We start from the raw sequence: 27,286 nt of genomic DNA on the forward strand, positions 1-27,286 counted from the left end.
CCAAAGCCAACGTCATTGGTAACATAAGTGGTGAACTCTGGACTAGTGTATCACGTATTTTGTAGCCTAACGTTAAGCTTATCCTAATGATACCTTACGCTTACACATAGGCCGTAGCTGTGCCTGTTTTGAGATTTTTAAGGCTACTGTTTTTCGGCACAAACATAGCCTACTTGTTAGGTATATTTTCAAAGAAACAATCACAGCTATTGTTCGCATTGTTGTTTGTTAGTGTTTATATTTTACTTGTACTAGGCCCAGACATAGATCGCATAATGCCCAACACTGGGTAGCCTAACTAACAACAGGCTTGTACTAGCCTAATTATGGCCTTAGGACAAGTTAGGCACTGTAGCTCAGAAGAATATACTGTAGCCTTAACTAGTAAATGCCACTGCCAGCCAAAAATAAAAATTGTGATTGCAGAGACTTATAAATCAGGCTTGGCTTGGACTGCTGTAGTACTAGCCTGCAGTAGGCCTACACGTCTAAAATGAAATGGGGGGGGGGGCTGTGTCATTCCGTCATCAGTACATTCACCATAGAAAATGTGCTCTTTCCGCCATGGAAAAAGTACCATTCCGTCATGTTACTCTGATGGCGTTAAAGCCCTTTTGTATGGCGAAAAGAGCACATTATTGTGGGTGCACCATTGGCCCATATGCACTGTATATTGCTTTGCTTCACACTACCTAGGCTAGCAAAATCCACAAATCTTGGCATGTATTAAACATCTGTGCCTGGCAACTTAGACATAGAAGTGGTGGGAAAGGTCCAACAATTTGCGCCTGGGTACCTGTTTGCTAATTTCGGATGGTCCTCTGGGTACCCATTCATTATGCATTCAACCTAAAACCCAACTAGGCCTAGGCCTATAATATAAGGTCATAAATAAGCCTAATGTTACTACGTATAAAGGCTATGCAGGCCTCCAGTCTCGTATATTGTAAGACTGTAAACAACTGTTCACTAAACCTGTGAACTGATTTATAGAGCAAGGCTGCCTATTTATATTTACTACTTAGGGCCAAAACTTTTTACAATCAGTACATGAATATTTTCCCTGAGTGGTGATTTTTAGTGATTTAGGAAAATGTTTATTAACTTGCAAGAGTGCTGCTCTACAGCCTTCCTAGCCTAACAGTGAAATTGTCCCATTGGACAAGCTACTGTACTTATGAAAATGTGCACTGCATGATGGAAGAATTCCTAAAAGCATTTTTAGGGATGTATTTGTCTTACAATTGACTATCTTGACAATTTACAACATTTTTTGCAAAACCCAAAACTTTCTTAAAACATGAAAGTTACGGCACTTATACGGTACCACGATATCATGCAGTTTTCCTTAGGCTTATAGCCAACCTGTTCCATCATTGCTATGCACTAAAGGCTGTTGCTCCAGGAGGTTATGGCTATTTATAGATTAGTAGTTCGAAAGTCCGTAGACACTACATCAATCAACCCTGATTGTTTTAATGGTGATGTTCGGTGTGTAATTATGGACCAATCACATGTTACTTGATTCTTTCAAGTATGGAAAAGTTCTGTTCAACTTTTGTGATCCGACAACAAAGTCTGAGTTATCACATTTTAGCAACCCATACATTCCAAGTGTTGTCTAGTGACCTATTAAGGACCCCCCTGAAGGGAGGGGACGGGAGAAGGCCGGGTACCCCAATAGTTTTCACATCAATTATTTTCACACGGACCTGGTGCTTTCATAGTCAATGTCAACATTACTAAGCACTGGTCTGACTCCAGTGCTCCCATCCCCCTACCTCCACCTCCTCCCAAAACCAAATCTGAAACTTGTCACAGGGTTTCAACCACTCCATTGTTTTTCTAGGCAAAGTGTATAATAAGAACTTTAGGACATTCATAAATGTCCCATGATACATTTGTGTGAATCATCAAAGTTGAATGGAAGTACTCAAGTATATTGTTACTTTGCAGGTAGACAGTTACAGTACTAGTAGGAAACATGCTTTGGTAAGTTCGGATGCATCTAGTCGACACCATTAAACATCTCTATTGTATTATGCTTCTCCCTTCTTGTAATCATTTGTTGTCTCTTTCATAATTAAGCATCGTGCTCTTCCTCACAAATGAAAAAAAAACAACCAGTCTGCTTTCTCTTGTCAAATGTTTGTGGTGGGAATGTGCTTGGCTTTTGTAAAATGTTTCCTTTAGAAGGTATGCACTGTACATAAAATGCATCTTTCATATTTTTCTAAATAACAGGCTGACTCTATAATCCATTTGGCTGCCAAAAATTTGAGTTTGAAGTGAATGTTTGACAAAATTTCACTAAATTTCATGAGATGTACACCACATGTAGCAGTATCCATTTTCACTGTTTGGTTAGCTCTGTACAATGAAAACAGATCTTTAATGCAGGTGATATTAATACATCACACATGTAATCATGGAGGTACCTCCATGATGTAATGTATATGCTGCATAACCTCTTTTGTGGTGCAATGATATGAGTGTAAAGTATGTACAGCATTGATAGTATGCAGGGAATAAGTAAGTGTTACTTAGTGCAGAATTGAAGGCTATGAACTTGGGTCTCTTAAAATTACTATGTGTTCCTGTGTACCAAAACTGCTATCTTTGCACTTGTATAGCAATTTGCTCATTTTGCATAGCATTTTGTGATGCAATAACGAATAGATTGTTCACTGGTATGATGTATAGGTATCGAAGCAAGAGAAGCTGAATCAAAGATGAATAGGTCATGCCTAGGTGATTTTCTAAATAGAAACAGGTTCAAATTTCATAATGAAGTATTATTGCCTTGATGTTTACTATCCTTCTTTGAAATGATTTTTTTGGTTTCATGAGAAACCCATAGGTTTGCCCTACCAAAAATGATAAAGTATATATATTGGAAAGGAAACTTTGACTATGGTTTAGCTTTAAATTGGAGTGTGTAACTTTTTTATTTTTACATGTGAAAAACTTATCACAAGATCAGCTCGAAACCAATAGACTTAGTAAAAGGTGCAGTAGCCTGCTTGACCCACTGAGCCTATGGAAATAGACTTAGTTAACAAAAGTGTTGGGTTTCACAGGCAAAGAAGTAAGGAAACATGACAGAGAATAAGAACATTGAAATGTGATCTATAACACTGAATTGAACATTGTATGTTAAACTACCGTTGGTTTGAAAAGTCTGTTATTGTTAATCCAAATCCCTTGAAATGTTCCTGAAACTTGACATCACTCTCTACACACCAGTTGCAGTGGACACAGTTCCTCAGTGGCTTGAAGTGGTTCAAAAAATGTTCACATATCAGTTTTCAAAATTGCAAAACTTATCTACTGAAAATTATCGCTGTTATTTACTGCCAGGAAATTTTCAACAGTTGGTTGAAGTCATTTCTCCATGTAGTGGTTTCCCTCTATGTCTTGCTGTCATTTGGTGTTGCAAACTTGTGTGCTGTTCAAGTCCTTCATAGTTTAGTTTCTTGTAGTTTGATTGAACCAGTGCTCAGAAAAATCTTGATTAATCATTAAGTTGATAAGACTAGTTGTCCAGTGCAGTCAGTGAATTGATGCATATTACTTTGGAATGTGTAAAACTTTGTGAAACATGTTCTGACAACCCTTGATAATGTCTAAATGTGTGTTTCATGTATTCACTGAAAGTTCTTCTGAAATTATGGTCTACCAAACTGTAAGCAAATCCAAAATGTGGAAAAAATGTACATGGGATGGCCTCCCACAAGAAGTGTAAGCCATTCGGCTGTGGTTGCCTAATGACACAAAATTACTGCCTTTTAGCCTGGTATGTTACTGTACACATTAAAAGCTGATAAATGGAAGTAGGTGGACGACTGGCTGTCTTGCATGCAGACTAGAAGTTTATTAGCTCATCAGAAGTAACAAAAAAATCTTGAAAAAATAAAATTGTATGGCCTCAAATCTTAAAATTTAAATGTAGGATACAAATTTATTAAGGACAAAAGGTGTTTGATAGATCATCATGATCATCAATTGGTGTTTTGTGGTATGCAGAGGTTAACTTTTAACAATGCTTTTTGAGTTCCATAGTGGGCATTTATTCCAAACATGCCAAGTGTTACTCAAATTTATATGATAATTGAACACAAGACTTAGAAACTAGAAAACTCTTCTGGAAGTTTTCTCTGCAGTTTGATGCCCAGACTTTTCATAGATTAAAGCAGTAAATACACTAACAAAAATTTAAAATTCTAGACAAATGTTTGACTTTCAAACTTCAACAAAAGCTTTTTCTACAAATGACAGGTAACTTTTTATCTTAAGTCCCCCCCCAAAATGTAAGGTATGAACACTATCACCAACTTTTAGCTCATAATAAAAAAATGTTTGGTCTGAGTATTGACAATCCTGTCTGTGTTTTCAAGTTTTGATAATATTGTCCTTTAACAGTTTTAAACATGGAACAGTACAATGAAAACCTCACTGTTCATGTCCCTACATGTATTGAAACACTGTATGAAAGACAATATTAACTAATCTCAATAACTTTATTTGATTTTTAATGTTTTCCCTTTTCCCATATTTTTATCTCTCTCTTTTTGATGTGTTTTTGTGTCAGTGTGTGTTGAGATGACATCACCCTGTACAGGATATATGGGTGTGGCAGATGTGAATGTCTATATTACTAGAGTAAATTTCCTCTTGGGATATCTATTAGCTGGTAGATTTGTTTGCCATCCCTCCAGTATTTTCAGTGCAGCTGCTGAGAGTAAACAGAGAACGCTTGTTTGGTTTGTCCTGCTTTGGCATTATAACGTCAAGTGTAATGAAAGTTTGCGCTTCATTGAGTCTGCCTATTGTTTTGTATGCTTTTGATCTATAGCAGATTTCTACTGCCATTAGGTAGTCAATATTGGTCTTTATCAGTTGAAATTAATAGCAGAGGAATGATAGATTATGTTTTAAAGTACATTATATTGTCTACTTGCCAAGGTAGGGAAACGTTAAATTGTATTAGTTGTTGGTACCAAATAGTATGGTAGTACTGTATAAACTCCAATGGGAGGATATGTATGCATGCCCAGCAGGGAAAAGTTTATAGAAATCTTATCTGGATGTGGGGGCAAAAAAATGTCGCCAAATAACAACAAATGACCATGATGATCCGGGCAGTACACAGTAGGAGAGATGTTTAGAACTGGGGAATGACACATCACCTTTGCACCACAAAAACTCTCCTTTAAATAGAACCACAAAAAACAAGGTTTAATCAATAGAAAAAAATTGAAGAAAAAAAAACACTGTGTTGATGACGTACATACATTGAGAGAGAACTTTTCTAAAATAGTGTAAACAGTGTTAACAAAGTTTTAGCAAACAGTGCTCCTAATCACATAATGACACTTAATTAAACTATGCAGCCTTCAAGTTTTGCAATGATGCACCCCACCTTCACCCACTTCTAGAAAGAAAACTTAGATATATTTGAGTTAATACCAATAGCTGAGCTGATATCAGAAAAAACATAATTTACATAACCAAAAAAAATTCCTTTGTATTACATTATGAATTGCTCTATTTTTATGACCAGTACTATATCACTTTACAGTATCTTTTCACAATATTTCCAGAAATCTTTAATAAGTTTTGTACAGTAACATCCAGGGACAAGAAGGAGAGTGAATGATACCATTGGTAGAAAATTAGAGTATCTTGCTTCGTTTGTTGCATCGTCAATAATCATATTAATTAGCTAGTATCATTCCTTTTGTGCCATTGCTTCATTACCACTGCTGAAAAATGCTTGAAGCTTACCCTTGTCTGCACAGATTCATTACAACATTTAAAAAAATAAATCCATTTAAGAAGAAATATTGTATTGAGTTTTGAGGTGACCCTGTAGTAAAAATCAGAGCTTGTTGACTGTTAAGATCAAGGCACAAACTTGGGTGAATTGGTATAGTCTCCTGGTATTCAAACTGTTTGGCTTGGTGACCCCAAATTTTACCTTCGTCGATTTTCGAATGTTGTGGACTGGAAAGGGGTGAATGAGGAGATAACCTCCCACCCCTCCATTAATCCCCCATGCCTCCCCTCCCCATTGAGACTTTTGATATGGTTAAGCATTAAGGGTGCTTTATTGCAAAATGGTGTTACATTTGCAACCTTTGAAGTTATACTGTACAGTAAGTTCATGTTTCAAGATTTTTCCACTTTTTTTCCCCACAAATATCAGCAATCTGCTTTGTCATGCAAACTTTTTTGGCAACCCTCCAATTTATTTTGGTGACCATCAAAAGGGTTGCGACCCCTACTTTGAATACCAGGGGTATAGTCCATATCATCTTTAGCATGAAAGTGCACATACAGTAAAATGGGTAGTGGACTGCCATTGTTTGATTATTCTATACCACAGTAAGTATCATTCTTTCTAAGGTTGTGAGCTCCTTGCCAAGCCCCAAAAGACATTTAAAGTTCATTTTCTCTGCATTTTCTCATATTCTGTGTATGTTAAATACCTTGTGTGTAACTTGCATGTGGTACAAGTGAATCAATGGGTAAAACAAACAAATGGTTAAACAGTTTTTTTTTATTTCTGCTAGAGGTGGCTACTATGGTATTTGGAGTATTAATTTATTACTTGCATGTTCAAATGTACCATTAATGTGGTATAAAAATAGCTCTGCATGTAGTTAGTGCAATTAAATGGTCACAATGTTTGTAATATCTTCTCAAATTACTAGTGTCTAGTGACTTTTGTTTTTCAGCTTTATTGGGGAGGGGGCAGGGGAGGGGAGGGGAGGTGGAGATACACAAACTACACTTTGAGAAATAGGATAGCACTATTTTGAGAGTTAGTTCAATCTCCATGCCAACATCACTTCCAATTATCAGCAAGACTGTAACTAATAAGTAAAACAATCTTAACTTGAAAATAATCCCAAATTAATCCTTTTCATGATCTGGTTCCTAATCGTAAAGTGACCCTCTTCATGTTTTGGTATTTGACCACATTATACCGACTCGTTTTGCGGAACCGACAAATGGGCAGAGCATCGCTGTACTTCATCGTCAAACATGGCTGAACAAAACAAAAACGAAAAAAGATTGGATGAGATAAAGGAAACAGAGATGGCAAATTAATCTGTGCTGTTATTCTACTTATTCTGACAACTGTCCTGGATTGTTGATTATTACAACAACCAAAAATCATTATTTTTGATGAAAGTAACTTGATATTTTCTATAACATGTCTGTCTTGTGTTTTTCCTCCTACAGATATGTCAGGTAATGAAAATGTCTCTAACCAGCAATATCCTGGATCAGCATATAATAAAGGTTGGTTGGTTGCTTCTTTATTCTTCCCTCTCTTATTATTAAACTCACTGAAAAGACAAAAATATGTGTATTTGCAATTGGCAACCTTCTGGGTTGTTTTATCAAAGCATAATAGTTTGAACATCACAGTTGGGGAAAAGGACTTGAATACTTTGTGTAAAGTTCATCTAAATGAAAGAACATATAATGTTAATCGTGTTTTTTTGCAATTTATATCAAATTGTCTAGTGTTTGGATAGTATTATAATACAGAACTGCTCTATGCCAAGCTGTGTTTCATCTAACCAGTATAGAATTACATTGTAGCTATGCATCTGTTTTAATTTATGTTGCCTGTTTACACTTGCTATGCTACTCCTATTATCTTTTTTTTCATGAATTGTTTTAGTTGATAGGTAAAGACCCTTGCATGTCATGTGATTTTATGTTAATATATATATTTGTTATCTTGTAGGTCATCAGGGGGGACATCAGGGGAGACAACAGGGGAGAGGTGGTGCAGATTTCTTCAATACATTACCTCAGCCACCACCATTTTCCCAACCACAAGTAGCACCATCACAGCACACTCCTTATTCCTCCATGAATCCCGCTTTTCAGCCACAAGGACCACCAGTTTTCTACAACCCTATGGATTACCAGAAACCTGCTGGAAATACCCTGCCCATCACCAACCATCAGGAGACTCCCTGGCAACCAGGACCGCACCCTCCTAATGGAGTGGATAACAATGGGTATTCAAATCCAGGGTGGAACCAATCCGGTGGCTTTGCTAACCACTACGCAAACGACAGTGCCAACCACGGACATTCACTCTATGGTGACGAAAGACACCATGACGTAGCTGGTCATCAGGGGTGGCATGGGAATCAAGGTGATGGTATGCATCCTCATTACCCAGATCAAGGGAGGTACCATAATCCCCAAGCCGACCACCCTGAAATTAATTATCAACAGCAATTTGAACCTGGAAATCCGCTAGGAGGAGAATTCCAGCCTGGTTACCAGCCCAACCCACACCCGTCACAAGTGCCAAATGCAGAGGCAGACAACGAATCTGTTTCGTCAAGTGGTGGCGGTCTGTCGGGATTCTTCCATGACAGAGATGAAGATGATGTTGATTTAGTGAATCCCAAAGGAAAAGATTCAGTGGTTGATAGGAACAACCCCAACAAGGGTCTATCTGGCCCCGACATTATACCAGCAGCTTCTCAAGATTCCAGTTTGGAACATACCAAGCCAGAGCTCCCACTCAATAACCTTATCGAGGGAATTCCGGGCGGTTTAGCCGAGAGCCACGTCGGCAGTCTACCCCCCGATCTAGGTCAAAGGCCACATGGCCATGGAGATATATCACAACAACCACAACCACACATGTATGCTTTTGGTCAAGGAAATAGCCAAGAATTTGGTTTAAGGACAGATTTAGACTTGAATTCTTCGCCATCTGAACCTCACTTAAATCTGGGACCGAGTGGTCCTCAACAAGATCCAGGGGGAAGTGGTTTTGGTATAGGACATCATAATCCTGCATCACCATTGGCAGGAGATGGGGCATTGAGGACTGCTGAAGTACCACCTCTAGGTGGTGGTGTTGGTGATGGGGCAATACCACAATCTGCTGATACAGCAGGAATGCCTGAAATTGTAAAGCAGAGTAGTCTCGTTAATCCAAGTGAAGGACAGGGATTTGGTGGACGACCAAGGACCCAGAGCAGTGACCTCATTTCTGACATTGAGGATTCCAGCAAGGCTGCTTACATGGAGGGTCAGCCTCCTCCTGCCAGGGACGATGCAAGTGAAACACCATCGGTCCGGCCTAATCCTCCTCATTCAGTGACCCCTGGATCTGGCGATCCAAGCGAACATTTACCTGCGGATTCCCCTCGCGGTCTGATCTCTGATGATGACAATAGAACTGAAAGTCATCCCAGTGGAGTTGTGGGGGGTGTGATGGAGAGCCACCCGGATCTGTCTGCTAGTGTTCCCAGTGCGGGTCAAATATCAAAACCAGATATAACTAATGTCAATTCAAGTGACAAACCAACGGTTTCACCTCTGGGACCGTCCAGTTTGACCACGACTCTACCGACTCTGTCTGATCTAGACACCAGTCACACCAGTGCCTTTCGTAGCATTTCGGGCAGACACACGCCAAAGCAGACCTCGGCCGTCAACCCTTCGCCTCCCTTGTGGTCGACCGGAGTCCCTTCTACTGCTGGTAACATCCTTCTGGCACCCGCACTCTCTCAGCCTTCCATTATGCCTGTGTTGCATCCTTCTCCAGTGAAATTACAGCCCAAGTCGCAATCCAGCATGAGCCAGCCTGGTCCGATGCCCCTGAGGGCAACCGCAGATGCACTTGGACCGGGGAGCCAGTCAGGCATACCTGTAAGTAATGTCGCTCCACTTACTCAACAGATGGGGGCCATGCAGATAGCCCCAGGCGATACCAGTGGCTTACCTACCACTGGTGGTACGGAGCAAACCCAACAGCCACCAACTAGTCAACCAACATTTGATTTTGGAAAGCCATACCACACTCTATCTTCTACAGCCAGTTCACTGATGGCACCACAGCCTTCCTCACAAGGAGAGGTGGTAACATCTCAGGAGTCAGTAGTTGGGACTGGAATACCTACCAGTGGAGCACCAAGTGGTCCAGATGAAGGGCTTCATCAACAACCATCGTCCCAACCAGGATACCCAGCACAAAATCCAGGTGGCCCTGGAGGACCATCCCATCTACAACAGCAGGTTTGTGTAATACCTATTAAATGACAGAGTCTACCACATTGTTAAAATAGATATTCCTAGCCTACTTAACACACAAAACTGATACCTTGCAGGCTTTGCTTTCAGGTAGAATCAACTAAGTTTGAAAAGTAAAAAGTTTAAATGGTTTGTGGTTTTGTAATTGGGATAATATTCACAACTTTTTGGCTGGTGACCGCAGTTTTCACCTTTTCACAGGGAGGAGGTTTTCGCCTCCACTTTAAGATTGGTGATATATTTTCTAACTTTTTAAGCACTTTATGTTCAAGCTTTTCCCAATAAACACGGACAATTTCAATACCATCGATCTAGATAATCATGTCTGCTAATATTTCCATTTTCTTCTGTCTGTTTTTAGTACCCACCCCATTACGGTGCTTACAGCCAAGGCCAGGGACACAGGGCATATGACCCAAGGTATGGCGGATATCCAGGTGGATGGGATAGGTACGGAAGACAAGGTTATGGTACAAGGTATGACGCAGCAGGAAGGCCTATACCTCCAGAGCAGTATCCACCTCAACAATATGGGAGACAATCACCATACAGACAGGGCGCTGATAGATCCGGTGGGTGGAATGATTACGCCAGGACACCGTCCAGGCAGGGGTCAGAAAGGCCGCAGTCAAGACAAGGATGGGCGGGAGGAGAGTACCCTGAAAACTACAACTACCAAAGATGGCCAAAAGGTATAGTCAAGTTACTTGTTTCATGCTCTGCGCATGGAAAAGTCAAGGAAAGCTTGGGAAGTCATGGTAAAGTCATGGACAACCTGGGAAAGTCATGGAATATTTAAATTTTGCAGGCCTGAAAAGGTCGTGGAAAGCGAGTGCAAAATTTTAAAAGTCATGGAAATAAAAAGATTCCCCCTCTCCCCTTTATTTTATTTGTTTTTTTTTTCCTACTTGAAGTCTTTGCCCTTCTTCGGGGGGGGGGGGGGGGTTAAGCCTAAGAGTGCTGGTTAATACAATGCAGGGGGCTATGTGAGCATAACCATGGACCGCATACTCCTTTTGTAAGTTTTACACATACTTCTTAAAATCTCTATAACGATGACCGTTCTTTATAGCATTGTTTGTTTTTTTATTTTTTTCATTGAGAATTAAACTTATATTATCACTTGAATTCACCCAGACATGTCACTTTCAGGTGACCTGCTGCATGAGGTGATATACAGTACAGTGTCTAGTCAATGAATTAAGTCTCGATGACTTAACAAATCCACTATTTCTCTCTACAGATCGAGAGGAATATAGGAGAGATGACTATTACAGACAATGGTACCACCAGCAGAGAGGCGGATGGCCTAAATGGTGGCGTGCAGATGACTATCGGTGGTACTACGAGAAAGCGAGGGCACAACAAGCCAAAAACTGGACCCGGGAAGGTGACCAGAGTGGAGAGTGGAGGAGTCAGTCAGAGGAGATGGGAAAAGATGGAGGAAACAAGACAGAAGACAGGTTGGTGATGGTTCACAGAGCTTTGATAGGCAATGGGTTGACCCTTGACCTGTAGAATAACAATAACAAGGTTTCATGGTTGACCTTCGACCTGTAGAATAACAATAACATGGTTTTGTGGTTGACCCTCGACCTGTAGAATAACAATAAAAAGGTTTTGCAGAAGGTCTCCTTGATGGACTTTTCTTTAGGTTTTCTGAACGACAAGATTTATTTGTAGCAGACAAATACGATGAATGTCCTAACTAAACTACTTATTGCTCACAAAGCTCTATGGAAAGCTTTGGTTGTTTGGCATGAAATTAAAGTCACCCTGTCACATGAGGTAGTGTAAAGATCAGGCCTGACATGTGGTTTACCTAATATTAACAACCTCTATTTTTCACTGGGCTGGGTAATGGGAAGTAGGTGGGGATGGTGTTGCATTTGATCAACTATGATACCTGTGTCCATTTTAATATTGTAATACAGGATGAACTGACAACTTAGTGTTCTTCTATTGTTCATAAACTTACGTTTTGATCCTAGCAGAATCTTCTTCAGAGGCAAACTGACAGGCATAAACTTAATCTGTAAATGATCCAATGTACTAAAATTATCCTCCCAGAGGATTCATGTCTATCGCACGACTCAACATGTGGGTGGGTGAGTCCACTTTAAGATTATTTAGATTCTAGGTATGTGACCAGGTATGGCTACAGGAGGTTTCCCACCGCATGCAGTCAACTTAGACACCCCCTCTTCCGTCTGCATCAACATGTGTACAAATACTACACAAGTATTGTGCCCCTCCTTAAATTGTTGGTGCCCCTGCTTGAACTGGCTGCAGGCCTATTGGATCCCTGTGTATCTGATAGGTAACAAGCTCCCACAGGGTGTTGTGGCCTCCATTGGCAGGATTGTGGATGTTTTCTTTACATCAAACAACTATAATTTTCCATTCCATCGGCAGCTTTACATCAGAATTTCACCACGCCGGAGGAGGCACTCCTGACAAGTATGGCGCTGATCAGAGTAGGATACAGGATGGGGGATACCACCAGCAGCAACAGAGTATGGACCAGTCAGGGATGGGATATGGTGCCCAGACAGGGGGGGATGGTAGCTACAGACAACAAGATTATAACAGTTACTCACAGGAATACAGTAGCTTCACTGAAGAAACACAGACAGGTGAGAAAGCACTCTACCTAACAGGGTATTCTCCACTCTAAACCAGAGACATTTAAAAAGAAGTTCTTTTTCCCAAAAAGTTTGAAATTTATGAGGGTGACATAGTACCTCCCATTCTGAGTATTTCTTTACCTGATGGCTGAGAGATCTTGTTTTTTTTGGGGGGGGGGGGGGCTTGGGTAGGGTAGACATCTGATTCCATGAGATTATGTTTGCATTTGAAGTGCATGTTGGTGAAAGGAAGTTCTCTGTTTCACCATGTTTTGCATCTATGCCGGTTCATGAAGTTACTTGGTATAGTATGATCTCCAACATTTTGCCCAGACCTTTGAAAACTTAACACTGATTGATAAAATAAATGACTGGGATCTTCTTTCAATTCTTGCAAACAACCAGAGGCTTCATGTATTTTATGTTCATCTCACTGAAAAGATGTTTTTTGCCATTCAATCTCACTGAATGGTTTGTGCATTGTGAAATCTGTTTGGATCAAGTCTTTCTTTGTATCTCCTCTTCTAGTGTCTCCTCCTCCCCAAGAGAGAATGACTCCCACAAAATTTGGAATTGCTCATGTTGTCGCAAGGTTCAGTCCTGGTGGTCATCTCATCAAAGTCTTACCAAATACACCAGCGGACGGAATGCCGGCCAGAGTCGAGATCCATCGTGTGGAGGTGAGTACTCCTTTTCTAATTGATCATTCACAGGATCAGAACACCTTGACTTGATGATACGATGAAGGAAAAAGGAATATTTCTACTTCTTTTACTTTTTACTCTTACACAGGACATGTTGGAAGAATCTCAGGAGGCGATAGAACTCAAGGCGTTCCCGGGACCTCTTATACGGTGAGACTTTTATATCTCTATGAAATCTTATGTAAATTATTAATGACCTATGCATCATAAATTTCAGAACTATGCGCCTTTAAAGTGTTAGGCTATTCTTTATATAGGCTAATCTTTTGCTTTGTATCTTTGGATTAACAGATTTTTTTCAAGATGGGTGGTTTTTTTGTCCACTTTTGAGATATTCATGAGTTTTCTTAAGTTTAAACAAATTAAATCTCCTTGAGACATTATACAAATTCCCTGCTAATAGACTCTTATTTAGCTACATCAGTTTTATTGAGGAAACTGATTTATCTAACATATTAGACTTTAGTCTACACTTTGACCACAAATCTTAGTTTTGTCTTCCTCTGTCCAGAATTTATTTATTTATTTATTTTTTTTGCTAGTGAAAACATTTTGCTCCATTGACGGAGAGGAGAAAACAATTTACGACCAAGATTCATGTTGGAGCCTGCAAAGATATTGATAGTTCTTATTCAATTGTTCACATGTGAACATAATCTTTGTGTTAGGTTTAGAACATAGTGGATATCTACTCAGTATGCAGATATTGTGAAGAATCAAAAAGCTTTTAAACCTACACTCCTTCTCCCCTTCATCCCCTCCCCCTCCCCTCCCTACCTACCATGATTTCTAAAGAGTAAGCAAAGATGCAATACAATAAGGGTCAGTAATAGGCACATTAAACTGCTAAGGACTTAAAAGGTACAATTTATCCATTACTTTGAGAGATTTCACCATAGTATAATTTCTGAACAGAGGTGAGACCCATAAATCGGATGTGATCGCATTTGCCACAAGGAAGTCCAGGGAAGCCACGTCCAGCACAGATCTCGCAGACAGGGACTCGGTTGCCCTTCTTTGGGAATTAATGGAACTGCTCTGTAGGCAGAATGGGGTGAGTTTGTGCACCAATACTTTGTCTGTCAAAATTGTTTCAATTTCATCTTAAACTTGTATATGTATATAGATATATATATATATATATATATATATATATAGATATATATATAGAGTAGGTTGGCGTCTATCTTGGCGCAGAGTGCTCTATGTCCATTGGACAGAGCGTAATATATGTTGATACTAGATGAGACTAGTGGAACACTAGTAGTTGTTCCACTAGTCTCATCTAGTATCAACATAGATATATATAGATATATATATATATATATATATATGTATTTCTCTCTCAATGTGCACATGTTTGTGTAGCTGGCTGAAATTTATTTTTACTTTTATACAACAATTTTGCAACAGTATTCCACTGCTAACCAGACTTGCTGCAATAAATATTCAATGGCTTGTATTAATGTCATTACTAGAAAGTAATCCTTACAGGCACTCACAAAGTCTTTCCTTACATATGCAAATTAATTTATACCTATGCTATGAAAAATTTCAATTGGAGGCAAAATGTTGCATCTTTCAAAAAAATATGTTTGGTGATCATTGGCTGTCATACCAAAGCAAAATCTGCCAATGTCTTGTATGACTTAGTTGCATTGTGTGAGGTGTTTTGAATACAGACTGAAGCCTGCAAGACTGATGTCATTGAGTATTATATGATTGTACAGAAGAGAATCAATTGGTATTTAAGTTTTATATAACAAAGGCAACATTTTGTCAGTTTTATTTGTTGAAAAGTACATGATCATCGGTTGTGATACAAATGCAAAACTAGGTACCAATGAATGTCATCTCATGTTGAACACCACTGGAGATGTTGAAAAACAGGAACTAGTTGCTTTAGGTACTAAATGAAAAAGTACGGAAAAGGAATAAGATGGTGCAGAAGTTTATAATTCAAGGCAACATGTTTGTTTAAAAAAGCTTGTTTTGTGATCATTGGTTAGTTTACTGATGCAAGAAGCTACCAACTCACCTTCCCATCTCTCTGTGTAGGTATAGTTGCTTATTTTTTTTGGGGGGGGGGGTAGGGTGGGTATGCAAAATGGTTTTGTTCAGTAATTATCAAGTAATTGATGAGATTTTATTCAAATCTGGATAGTATATAGAGCACCACGTCAGGTTGAATTTTTCTATGTATTCGCCGTTTATTTTCTCCCTAGTCGGTTTTAGAGACGGATATATCGGAGCTGTTACTACAAGATCACACGGCGGTAACAGAAGAAGAGGACAGTGATGGAGAGGAGTCATCTCAACAGAGGATACCTGCCAGGAACAAACAAAAAGATACAGTACAGTTTAGAAAATTATTACTCTACGGCAGGAAAAAGGTAACGATAAAGATGGAAAAACGTCTGTTGGGTTTTTAATCGATATCGCCCAGGTAGCAACTAGGTACTGAACAGTAATAATAAATAATAAAATAAATACCATATATTAAATTGCTGAATCATGAAATAAAACATGCTCAAGAGCACTGTGCAAAAGAACCAATACCTGGAAACAGTAATGGAATTTAAATCTTTTATGATATCTATATCGCCCAGATAGCAACTAGGTACTGAACATTAATAATAAATAATAAAATAAGTACCATATATTAAAGTGCTGTTATCATGAAATAAAACATGCTCAAGAGCACTGTGCAAAAGAACCAATACCTGGAAACAGTAACAGATTTAAATCTTTTATGGGAGGTGTGGGCGCAGGGGGGGGGGATGGGTTGGCATCAGTTAAAGAATTGCCTTACATTGGAAATTTGTTTAAAGCAATGAGGCAGCAAAGATACCAGTCTGGTGAATCAGTTAGATGTTTTTCCTATCTCAGCTTTACTATTATTGTAGATCATTAAATTGCTGTAAAACGAACGCAATCAAAGTGACCTTAATATCAGGGGAGGGAGCCCTTTTCTGAAACTCTTTTTGGAATAGTTTCCCAACTGTCATACTAATAAAAACAAGTAAAGATTGAATCAAGAAGCATCTATAACAAAAGTTTTCTGAGACTTTCCAATTGTTACAACCATTTGACAAACTTCACTTTGATATTTGTTTTCTTCCCTCCTTTATTTCCAGGAGAGTTTAGAGTACGCCATGAAAGCAGGTTTATGGGGCCATGCCCTCCTGCTAGCCGGTAAGATGGACGCTCGCACCCACGCTAGCGTTATGACAAGATTCGCCAATAGTCTAGATATGAACGATCCTCTACAAACTCTGTACCAACTAATGTCAGACAGACAGCCTGCTGCAGTTACGGTGAGTATTCAGAAAATAAACAAACAGCTTTGGGCAAAGTCTGCATCCTGACATGCTCCTGAATGCAGTCTGCATGCTGAAGCAGCTCAGTCTGCATACTGACATGCTCCTGAAATACAGTCTGCATGCTGAAATGGCTCAGTCTGCATCAAGACATACTCCTGAAATGCAGTCTTCAGGCTGAAACAGCTCAGTAGTCTGCATACTGACTTACTCCTGAAATGCAGTCTGCATACTGAAACAGCTCAGTCTGCATACTGACTTACTCCTGAAATGCAGTCTGCATGCTGAAACAGCTCAGTAGTCTGCAAACTGACTAACTCCTGAAATGCAGTCTGCATGCTGAAACAGCTCAGTCTGCATACTGACTTACTCCTGAAATGCAGTCTGCATGCTGAAACAGCTCAGTCTGCAACCTGGCTTACTCCTGAAATGCAGTCTGCATGCTGAAACAGCTCAGTAGGCATACTGACTTACTCCTGAAATGCAGTCTGCATACTGAATCGGCCCAGTCTGCATCCTTAGTGTACAGTCAGAGAATTGTGTGACTTCTTAACATTTATCCATAGCACAATAGGCTACTTTTTTTTCACTCTTCTTTTTGGCAAATGAAGAATAACGATTGATAAGCTTAGTTCTCTTGAAACTAGTTTGAATATTGCCTTTCACGTCATACTTTTTTCTTCTTTTTTTACTTTTTCTTTCTTTTTCTTCTTTTACTTTTTTACTTTTACTTTTTTTTTTCTTCTTTTCTTATGACTTTCCATCCTATATACTCAAGAGAAGATACATAAAGTTTTGATGTCAGTATTGTATCACATAGCAAGACATATTCCATATTCTTATCGGCAAATTATAAAACAATTCTCATTATCAGCTGTTTGTTTCAAAGAGATCAAAATAGATAACTCTCATGGAATCGCCGCTTCTTCAGTGCATTCCGCTTCCTTCAATAACCAACATATAATTCTATCTCTCCCAGGTTTGATAGCTTATGAAGACACTTGGTGTAATTATGCTTTTTCATCTTAACATATAATTTTCACTCCATTAATTTAAGAGTGAAGTCAGTAGCATTAGTCTCAAGGGTAGTGTTAAGGCACTATGCTGAATACATCAGCCAAAGCTTCCAAGGTATTAGTCTTTAAATACATGTATCAATCTTATTTTCAATGCAGAGCTGCACTGATGAAAAATGGGGCGATTGGCGCCCTCATTTGGCCATGATTCTATCTAACCTTCGTTCATCCGACTCTGAGTTGGGTATCAAGAGCATCACTGCCTTGGGAGACTCTCTAGGTAAGTTCCCATATTTTCTTATTTTTCTTTTTCCTTGAATAAATTGTATTTCATATCATGAGAGCGTGGTGGACAATTGGCTTAGGTTTCAGTTCGATTCCTGCCTAGTTCATTACGTTGTGTCCTTGGGCAAGATGCTTTATCTCACTTGCCTCTCTCCACCCAGGGGTTAGTGGGTACCTGTGAGGTAACTTGTCATTGGGCGCAGTATATATATAACAGCAGCCGCCTAGAGGGATTGTCTCTGGGACAGGTTATCATTGACCAAGGGAAATATAACGTCTGTAAAGCGCTTTGAGACCTATTGCTGGTATAAAGGGCTATAGTGAAGTGGAATATTATGATTATTTTCTTTTTTGATTAATATTACATACTTCAAAGGAGCTTTATGAGTTGATTGCAGTAAATTTGTGATATTTTTTTATTGGATCTAAAATCCCATTCCAATGCAGGTGATTAACCTGATTAGTCCAATTACATTTCAAGTTCGGATTGTAAAAGGAAATTTTTTGAAAACGTGATTAACAATAGCATAAAAAAGTGTGAGGGGTGACAAAGTTCTAAAGATCTAGTCAAGTTCATTAATTACTTTCTGTATACACGGGTGTCATTTTGGTTGACCTTCTTGCGAATCAATTATTGGATAGCTTTGTTATACAATTTTGCAAAGATGTTTTTGATACCCTTTGAGCTGTTGTAGGCATCCATTCTCTTTTTAAACCGATCACCTTTGTCTTTAGTGTTTGATATATATGGTTAATTTGACATAATCTTGTTTCTTTATGGTTCCCAGCGACCAGGGGACTTCTCCACGCGTCTCATTTCTGCTACCTTATGGCCCAGGTTGGACTTGGTCCATACACTCACAAAGCTACCAAGATTGTTTTACTTGGGTCTAGTCATAGGTAAGTAATTTGCATAAGTGAACATAAGGGTTGGTTAATTACTGCCGAGCATGCCCATGTTGCATGGTTGGTCTTTGACACTCACAAATCTACCAAAGATTATTATATTGTCTTCTTATGATAAGGATTATTATACTTAGATCTAGTTTCAAGTGAGTACTTTGCATAACAATAGAAAGTTGGTTTATCACTTTAGAGTCATTATCCCGCATGCTTGGCATATGAAGTGGTCTCCCAAAATTACAGAGATTGCAACTTTAAGCTAGAGACTATATGTATTGCATTATTTGCATTGCGCACTGGTAATGGAATACTATTATTGTAATTTTGAGTGTTTCTGATCAGAAATGGAATAACTATGTTCATGTAATAATATTTGTGTAACTTATAACATCTAGCTGATTACAGTTTTTTTTGTCATAGTTTTCTCCTCTCTCTTTCTCTGTCTCATCTGTTTTCATTTTTGCTCTTACAGGTTACAATTTAACGAATTTGCAACAAACATGTCCATCCAACTCACAGAGGTTTACGAGTACGCACAGCTATTAGGAAACAAGCATTACTTACTGCCAAACTTCCAGGCATATAAATTCTTGCATGCGACCAGACTAGCAGAACATGGAATGCTAGAACAGGTAAGAGCTGTTGATTTTCTGGAAGACTTTTGTGATCGTCTCTTCACTTGTCAAGACGTTTGCTGTTTCGAATGTCGCTACCTCTACACTGATTAACATGGATACATATCATAGGTGTGTCCACGCTGGGCTGCACTGTGCGGCCCCGCCCAGCACTGTCTTAAAAATCGTGAATCCCGCCCAGCACTTTTATCATCTAAAATCCTGACATTTGTAACATTATATTCAACATTAATTGGGCCACATGTATCCTCGTTTACCCCCATTTGTGAAATTCACAGGTGCGGAGATATGGAGTAGACGTGGCTTTAATCTGCAGCATGCAGTATCACACTACACTAGCTCTGTATACAACTTAAAAAGTCGAAAAATGTCACCCCTCCCCCAGGACGGCGATCACTATACCCAGCACTCAGGAAATCTTGGTCACATCCCTGCATATGTAAACTATGATGTAGTCTACTATTATGATTGAAACATACTCGCGTCTTCAGGGAATCCTTTCCGCAAGAAATGAACTAAGACAACACTGTAGCAATGACAAATGATGTTCAATGAAAACAGAATAAAACAGCTGTGGTTTAGAATTATCATAAAACAGTATCGACTTCATTCTGTGCTTACCTGTCTCCTCACAACCTTAGCACCCCTTCTACTGTGACTATAATGTCTGTGGTAAACCAGTAAGTTTTGGATTGACTAAGACGATATTTGATTTGAGTAATAGGTATTTTTGAGTAGTGTTTACACATCAGTGTATCAGGGTATCAGTGTACCCGGAAAAAAATTGTTTACCATCGTGTATCGCAATTTTCAACAAATTACATATTTGATGCTAGATTTAATTAATAATTATTCTCCACTGACATTGTTTTCATGTTCATATAGGTGTATGATAAGGTATAAAACCTTCCTGAATAATTTCTATTTGCATTTGTTTCTTTCATTAACTTATTAATAACTTCATATAATTAACATAACTAATAACATCGCAATGTCGCTGCTGCTTATGTTTGCTCTCCACCTCTATTGGAATAGATAATATAAATATGCAATTTAGCTCTTAAAGAGATTTTACTACTTCTATCTCTTATGCTTTTTGCATTAGCCGCGATTTGCGCGATTCCCACAATTTGTTTGCATTTGGAATAATAGTTCAGTAAAAGGCCACTTGCGATTATTAATTTTTAGTTATCCCGTCAATAATCCATAAGAAACATCTCGTCGGATTCGGGAAATAAATTAGGAACTGGGTAGTATCGCGTCGGGTGGGTACCCAGGTACCCAGATACCTTGTGAAAACACTATTTTTGAGACTCTTTATTAGTGTCCTTTTGTTGGCATTTTATTTGCAGCACTGAAAGTGCTCTTTACATCACAACATTATATCATAAAGGTAATCCTTGACATTTGACAAGCATGTAACATTTAGCCAGAAAAGTGATTGCATACAATATTAAAATTAATTTGATGTGAACAGGTAAACTAATGATGGAATGAGGAGAAACTTCTTTGGTCTTAAGGTATAGATCTTGCATATCATTTAAATATGTTAAAAACGTTACAGATTCTAGACCGTACTGTGTACAGTAATTCATTATAGTATGGGCTTTTACCTAGATGTAAGCTGCTGTTCAGAGTTGAGTATGCATGTCAACCGTCTTTGAAAACCTTGATGATAGCAAAGGTGAAAATTGACATTTTGTGTGCTGAGAATTAATTCACTGCATCGATAGCAATAGACTCCTGTAATCTCTTAAGTTGTAAACGTTCTTAATAATTCTGAGAAACTTTATGCTTTAACAACAAATTTCTGCATATACCTTTAATTAAAATGCATAGTTAAAATCTTACAAAGTGAATTTAAGACGCTCTGTCGGCCTCTAACCCTCTGGTAACAACTTTTGACATGTTATTTAAAGAAACCTTGCAGCTTTGTCATAGATACATCCTGCTGTCATAATGTGGTAGCCTTCGGTCAAATGCTACCATTTGTTTTTGTAAGTAACGTATCCCTACTTCCCTAACCAAAATATGCATCAGGAATGATAGAATTAATCATTTATATACAAGGAGAGATAATGCCCCCAGATCTCAACCACACCCTCTCCCCACTCCCCTTCCAGTGGAACAAAACATGATGATGTGAACATCAAATAAAATTGACTCACAGGGTATGAGTAAGATGTTTTGACAGAGTTTTTCCTGTAGTGTCAGCACTCCAGAAGTTTGCATGCTTTATTTGTATATGCAATTACATTTTGCAAAGTCTCTTTGGAGTATTGTGGAAAACAGCTGTTGAAATTCTCAATAACTTCTTCATCCGTCCTGAATTGTTTGATTGTTTCTCTGCCTTTACTATCGTACTGAAGAAACATCTTTCCTTTGATTACCGTCCATAGACCTCTTGAATACCCAAAGGCGATTATTTCTCTGTGAACGTCTGGCATTATATTTGCGTCCTTTGAGAGTATTTCGGCTAAATGTCTGCAATATTTCCAGTCTTGGGACTCCAGCGTCCGATATGTTATCATACCTCTCCACATTTTCCCGTCTTTGTGGTATAAATTTGCATCTCTCGTGATATCTCTCCCTCCCGAAACGGGCATGCATAACTTGACGATGCTGGGACTGTCCCGGAACAACTTGATAGGATGGCCTACGAGTTGATATTCGGGAGATGCCCTTTTAAAGTCAAGGGGTATGGGGTCAAGAATGGGGTGCCTTGTCCCTGCTTCCACAAGATGCATACTTCCTTTTTTGGTCACATCTTTAACGATCAGCCCAATGTGACCCTCATATGCATTAGCCCTATCTTTGGGCAGTGTAGCGGACACCATGTATGCCTCGTAGCCGAGCTGTCTCAGTACGGCTTGTGTGACTGAGTTTATTTGTAAGCATCCCCCACCCTGTTTCTGGAACATGGCCTCCTTGACCTCTTCCTTAGTAGGGGCACGAAGCTCGGAATAATCAGGGAGGAAAGAGACAGTCGAAAATGGCTGCACAATCTTAGTCTGTCATTGCACCTCGCATAGAAAGTCAAACCTGTGCTTCTTAGCAAAGCTAATGGGGTCTTGTATGTCTAAGATGTTTTGTAGGTAGAAGATTGCTTCTTCTTTGGTCAGAGATAATTCATCTGAATCAGTATTGCTTATTTTCTGTGTTGAAAAAAAAACAAAAAGATATATATCTGGTGTGTTGATAATTGCTGGATTAAAAAAACTCTATCCTGCAAATATATCAAGTATTTTCAAATAAAATACCTAAAACAGTAAATTCTTTAAGTAGCCTAAATTATGCAAGTTAAAATTTTCCATTTCAAAATCTTTGCTGAAAACAGTATGATATTGTAACTTTCATCTGTTCCTTCTTTCATAGTTCTATGTTTTGCATAAACATTCTAAAATCACCAAATTTAATTATAAAAAAAAACATAATAAAGAACACATACTGCACAATTGATTGACGTACTATTGGGTCATGGTAAATAACAAATAATAATAATTTTAATGTACTTGTTTCACTAGTGATAATTGTCATTACTATTGTGAGGCATACAGGAAGAGGATATTTCTGATGAGGTGGTATACAGTTACATGCTGGGAGTCAAAGGATCCACCATGTGGAAATAGCCTTAAAGGGGGGGGGGGGTTAGCAAAATTCCTGGAAGCTGTAGTTTTTCATATATTTCTTATACTCTCATAGCAATTTTAACACAACCAAAATACATGTCAGGCAATGCAGTGAGAAATTGATAAAAAAAATCAAGATTGCCGATACCTGAGTAGATACTCGACAGATAAGTGGATGTTGGTCTCTTCCATCTTGAGTGTTCCAGGGTGGCTGTCTCAGCCAGGGTAGATACCGTGACAGTCTTAAATGATTTAATCTTGGCAGCATTGTGTCTTTTATGTTGAACATATATGATTGTTAAGGGTATTTTGGGTGGTAGCTGGTTACAGGTTACAGTACTTCTCAGCTGTAAATCGCTATAGCTTCTGTAAATTGTAAATAGTTTAGAAATATTCAGAGACATTATTTATATTGTAAGTACTTTACATAGCTTATCTTAGAAAATAAAAGCCTAGATCAACACTATGTGTTTTTTGTCTGCTTTGTTAGTAAACAAGATGAATGGAAAACATCTTGTATGCTTTAGATAAGTAGTACACCATCAGGCACATAGTATTGATTACTGCACATATATGGTAGGAAAATGCCACAACGTAGTCAGTACAAACATTGAAAGAACTGCTATGCGACCTACAAATGCACTGTTAGCCACTAGTATGTATTTCAGATCCTCCTGCAACTGGCGAAGAAGCCTTATTGGCTTATCAAAGCTGCAGGCTGACCGAAGTCAGTCGCTTAGATTCATATTTAACATCCATGATTATGAATTGTCAATTGTCAACAACTCTGTAACTGGAGGACATACATTAATCTTGGAGTGACTCGAACTCGGGACCTTATGATTGAAAAGGCACCGGCGTAAACCACTGAGCTAACATTCCTTGAACAATTGTGACCAAGTTAAGTTCATTCTCAATGCTTCCATCGTATGATTTTGATGGGACTAAAGTATTTGTAGTACATGTGTGAATTAGCAGAGAACCTAAAAGGCCCTTTTCAATACTGTCTGACATGCATTATTTATGTTACGTCCTTACTGTATGTGAAATTCATCCACATCCCATCTCCCTTTTTGCTATCCCCTTCTCCCTGTTCACTTTCCCATATGCATCTCCCGTTCTTTGCCTCTTCTCCCGGTCTTTTTTCCAATCGCTGCATCAATATACAATGAGAAAGAAATCAGATCTAAGTTCTAACAGTCAAGGCAAATCTATAATCAAGTTTCCTTGCTCTCCGCTGATACTGGCTGGGAGTCTTAGGATCCACCATGTGGAAATAGCCCTAAGGGGGGGGGGGGGGTAGCAAAACTCATGGAAGCTGTAGTTTTTCATATATTTCTTATACTCTCATAGCAATTTTCACACAACCCCAGCCAGTATCTGAAATTAGGTTGTACGGATGATGAATTTTGTCATCTGAAAAACGAAAGGCCTGTAGAGTGACTGACTCAACAACACGAAATAGTCGTAAAGGCTTCTATCTTACCAATGTTGCCCCGAAATATTTCCTTAGTCTCTGTTCCCTGGATAAGACCAACATTCAAATCCATTCAAAATGGACATTGTTGCAGCCCAGGTTATTTCAACCCAACATATCATGTATTTTTTCAGTGTAAGCAGTGTAACTTAAAACCTTACCATTATAGTTGCTCTGCAAAAGAAGCTGTGTGTATATTCACAATTCTTAAACACTGAATTCACGTACTAAGATATGCATGGAAACAAGTGAAATGCACATTGTTAGAACAAGTGCCAACTGTTTGATGAGATACTGCACCTGACAAAACTGAGTTGTTACAGGAGGCAAATTGAGAGCGAACTGTATATAATCTACGAATTCAGAAAACAGGCCAGTTGTAACAGTAAGCATTTCTGATGTAAGTTCTACGGCCACTGACAGATATGACTACATGTTTAATGAAACAAATGTGACAAAATATCCTAATGTTATGATTTGTACACATTAACCATACGATAGGCTGATCACAGACTTTGCACAGTCAAGTATTACATTCACAGTGATTAAAATTTCTACAAAGAGCTTAAAGTGTAAAAGTGGGTTTGGAGTTTGCTGAAACTCCAGGCAGCTGGATTTACTTCAGTTTACCCTTTACCTGTCTCCTCTATACATTCACACTCAGATCTATCCTATCTAATATAATGATACCATAAATTTGTATAGATTACCACAATGTGCCATAGATCTTAAAATTCCTAGCATGATATATGTTTAAGTCATTAGTCTTTCCCTAAAGGGTGTGAAGACTCGTGCAAAAAGAAACGTCTAATGCTGGTAATCTGACCTAGTTTTGAATGAGGTGTAACAGAAGTGTTAGACACCACCATCGATCCCAGAAAATACACACACAGCTTGCTACTGTATTGTCGGTAATTAGACTGTGTACAGTCGATACATACAGCTAGGGTCAATCCCCACAACACAGTGTACATAGCAGCGTGGACATCTCAGGTCTAGATAAAAGATAACAAGGTGTCACGTTTCATTACTGTCTGCATTTTGTAGCGACAAGAAGAAAACGTCATTTGCAAGCAACGGAAAGTTAACTTTTTCAGAGCATGGCACGCGGTTTGGGGCGAGTCTTCAATGTCTTTAACTTAAGCACCCTTTTCATTGCAGCACATGAGTTACTTTCACTCTATGAAGGCTCCTGGAGAAAAATGATAGCAGTGAATTTAGTATGTCTATAGATATTTTAGGTTGTGTAGTAATGATGATCAGAAGAATATGATCAAATTGGTCCTTTCAGTACAGTTCATAGACTACAGTGTAAAACCCATGAAAACCTCTTTCTCTGACTTGAACAGATATTCACACTTTCAGAGCAAAATACTTCAAGGCATTAAAAGCAGATTACCGGCATTAGACTTTTTTTCGCAGCCTTTGAGTTGCAGGAATGCTGGCACCTGTATCCAGAATTAACTGTACAAGTTCACTGCACATGGAATTAGCTCAGATCATGGTAAAGAATATAGAGACAATTACAGAGTCTTGTACAATCTTAAATATCTTACAAACCTGTTAAAAGTCCTGACTCTCTGGCAGAAAGTGACCTCATATTGATTCTGTGGTATTACCATACTTACAGTACTATATAGCTTCTGTAATAAGCTTGTCTGTTTCCAAGACAAGCTTACTAACTCTTGTTTTGTGTTAAATAATAATTTCTAATCTTACTCATACTTTGTAGTGTTGGCCTTTATGTCCTCTAGTAGAATTTATGTCCTCTAGTAGAATCCCATTCAGATACAGGATTAGATGTCTGTTCTTATTTCCAATGCTATTCACTTTAATAATAATCCCCAGTCTGCATCATGTACTGTGTATACGGTTACATCTCTATGTTCCGATGTCTCTATGTTCCGACGTCTCTATGTTCCGACATCTCTATGTTCCGACGTCTCTATGTTCCGACAATTTTTTGGGACTCTAAATTTTTTGGGACTCAATTTTTTTTCGACCAACATTTTTGACCAACATGTTTTCGGACCAACTTTTTTCGGACCAAAATTATTTTAGACCAAAATATTTTTATGACCAAATTTTTTTTTGGACCAAAATTTTTGACACCAATATGTTTTCGGACCAACTTTTTTCGGACCCAAATTTTTTTTAACCAAACTGATTTTGGTCCCAAGAAATTTGAGTACAAACAATTAAATTTCGGGTCACAAGCAATTTTCGGTCACAAGCACTATTTGGGTCATAGCAAACTTTGGGCCCTTTCTTTCGTGAAAAAAATTTTGGTGCGTCCAAAAAATTGTGTCCCCCAAAAAAAGGTAGGTCAGAAAAATGTTGGTTCCAAAAAATGGAGTCCCCCCCAAAAAAAAATTGGGTCCCAAAAAATTTGGGGCCCAAAAAATTAAGTCCCCCAAAATAATTTGGTCTGAAAAATGGGGGACCAAAAAGATGGAGTCTCCAAAAAAAATCGGATCCGAAAAAATTTTGGAGACTAAAAAATTAGAGTCCGAACAAATTGTCGGAACATAGAGACGTCGGAACATAGAGACGTCGGAACATAGGGATGTCACCGTGTATACAATGTACAGCTGTGTAACAGTGTGT

General features: G+C 38.6%; 1 protein-coding gene across 15 annotated transcripts in view; it reads left to right on the forward strand.

The window, feature by feature from the left end:
- LOC139963946 (uncharacterized) overlaps positions 1 to 27,286 on the forward strand; it is a 78,882-nt gene that overhangs the window by 200 nt on the left and 51,396 nt on the right. For 13 of the 15 annotated variants that reach the window (XM_071965187.1, XM_071965192.1, XM_071965193.1 and 10 more), the window contains exons 2-14: positions 7,252 to 7,311; positions 7,766 to 10,068; positions 10,445 to 10,775; positions 11,327 to 11,546; positions 12,499 to 12,719; positions 13,239 to 13,390; positions 13,503 to 13,564; positions 14,330 to 14,468; positions 15,640 to 15,807; positions 16,552 to 16,731; positions 17,910 to 18,030; positions 18,824 to 18,935; positions 19,411 to 19,570. In XM_071965187.1, coding sequence (XP_071821288.1) covers positions 7,254 to 7,311; positions 7,766 to 10,068; positions 10,445 to 10,775; positions 11,327 to 11,546; positions 12,499 to 12,719; positions 13,239 to 13,390; positions 13,503 to 13,564; positions 14,330 to 14,468; positions 15,640 to 15,807; positions 16,552 to 16,731; positions 17,910 to 18,030; positions 18,824 to 18,935; positions 19,411 to 19,570 — 4,227 coding nt within the window. In that variant the 5' untranslated portion in view covers positions 7,252 to 7,253. Of the gene's footprint in view, positions 1 to 1,956; positions 1,993 to 7,251; positions 7,312 to 7,765; positions 10,069 to 10,444; positions 10,776 to 11,326; positions 11,547 to 12,498; positions 12,720 to 13,238; positions 13,391 to 13,502; positions 13,565 to 14,329; positions 14,469 to 15,639; positions 15,808 to 16,551; positions 16,732 to 17,909; positions 18,031 to 18,823; positions 18,936 to 19,410; positions 19,571 to 27,286 lie in introns of all 15 variants that reach the window. The other 2 variants (XM_071965188.1, XM_071965189.1) reach the window with 2 other exon arrangements.

The sequence above is a fragment of the Apostichopus japonicus genome, chromosome 22, assembly GCF_037975245.1.
Source record: "Apostichopus japonicus isolate 1M-3 chromosome 22, ASM3797524v1, whole genome shotgun sequence".
Classification (NCBI taxonomy): Eukaryota; Metazoa; Echinodermata; class Holothuroidea; order Aspidochirotida; family Stichopodidae; genus Apostichopus; species Apostichopus japonicus.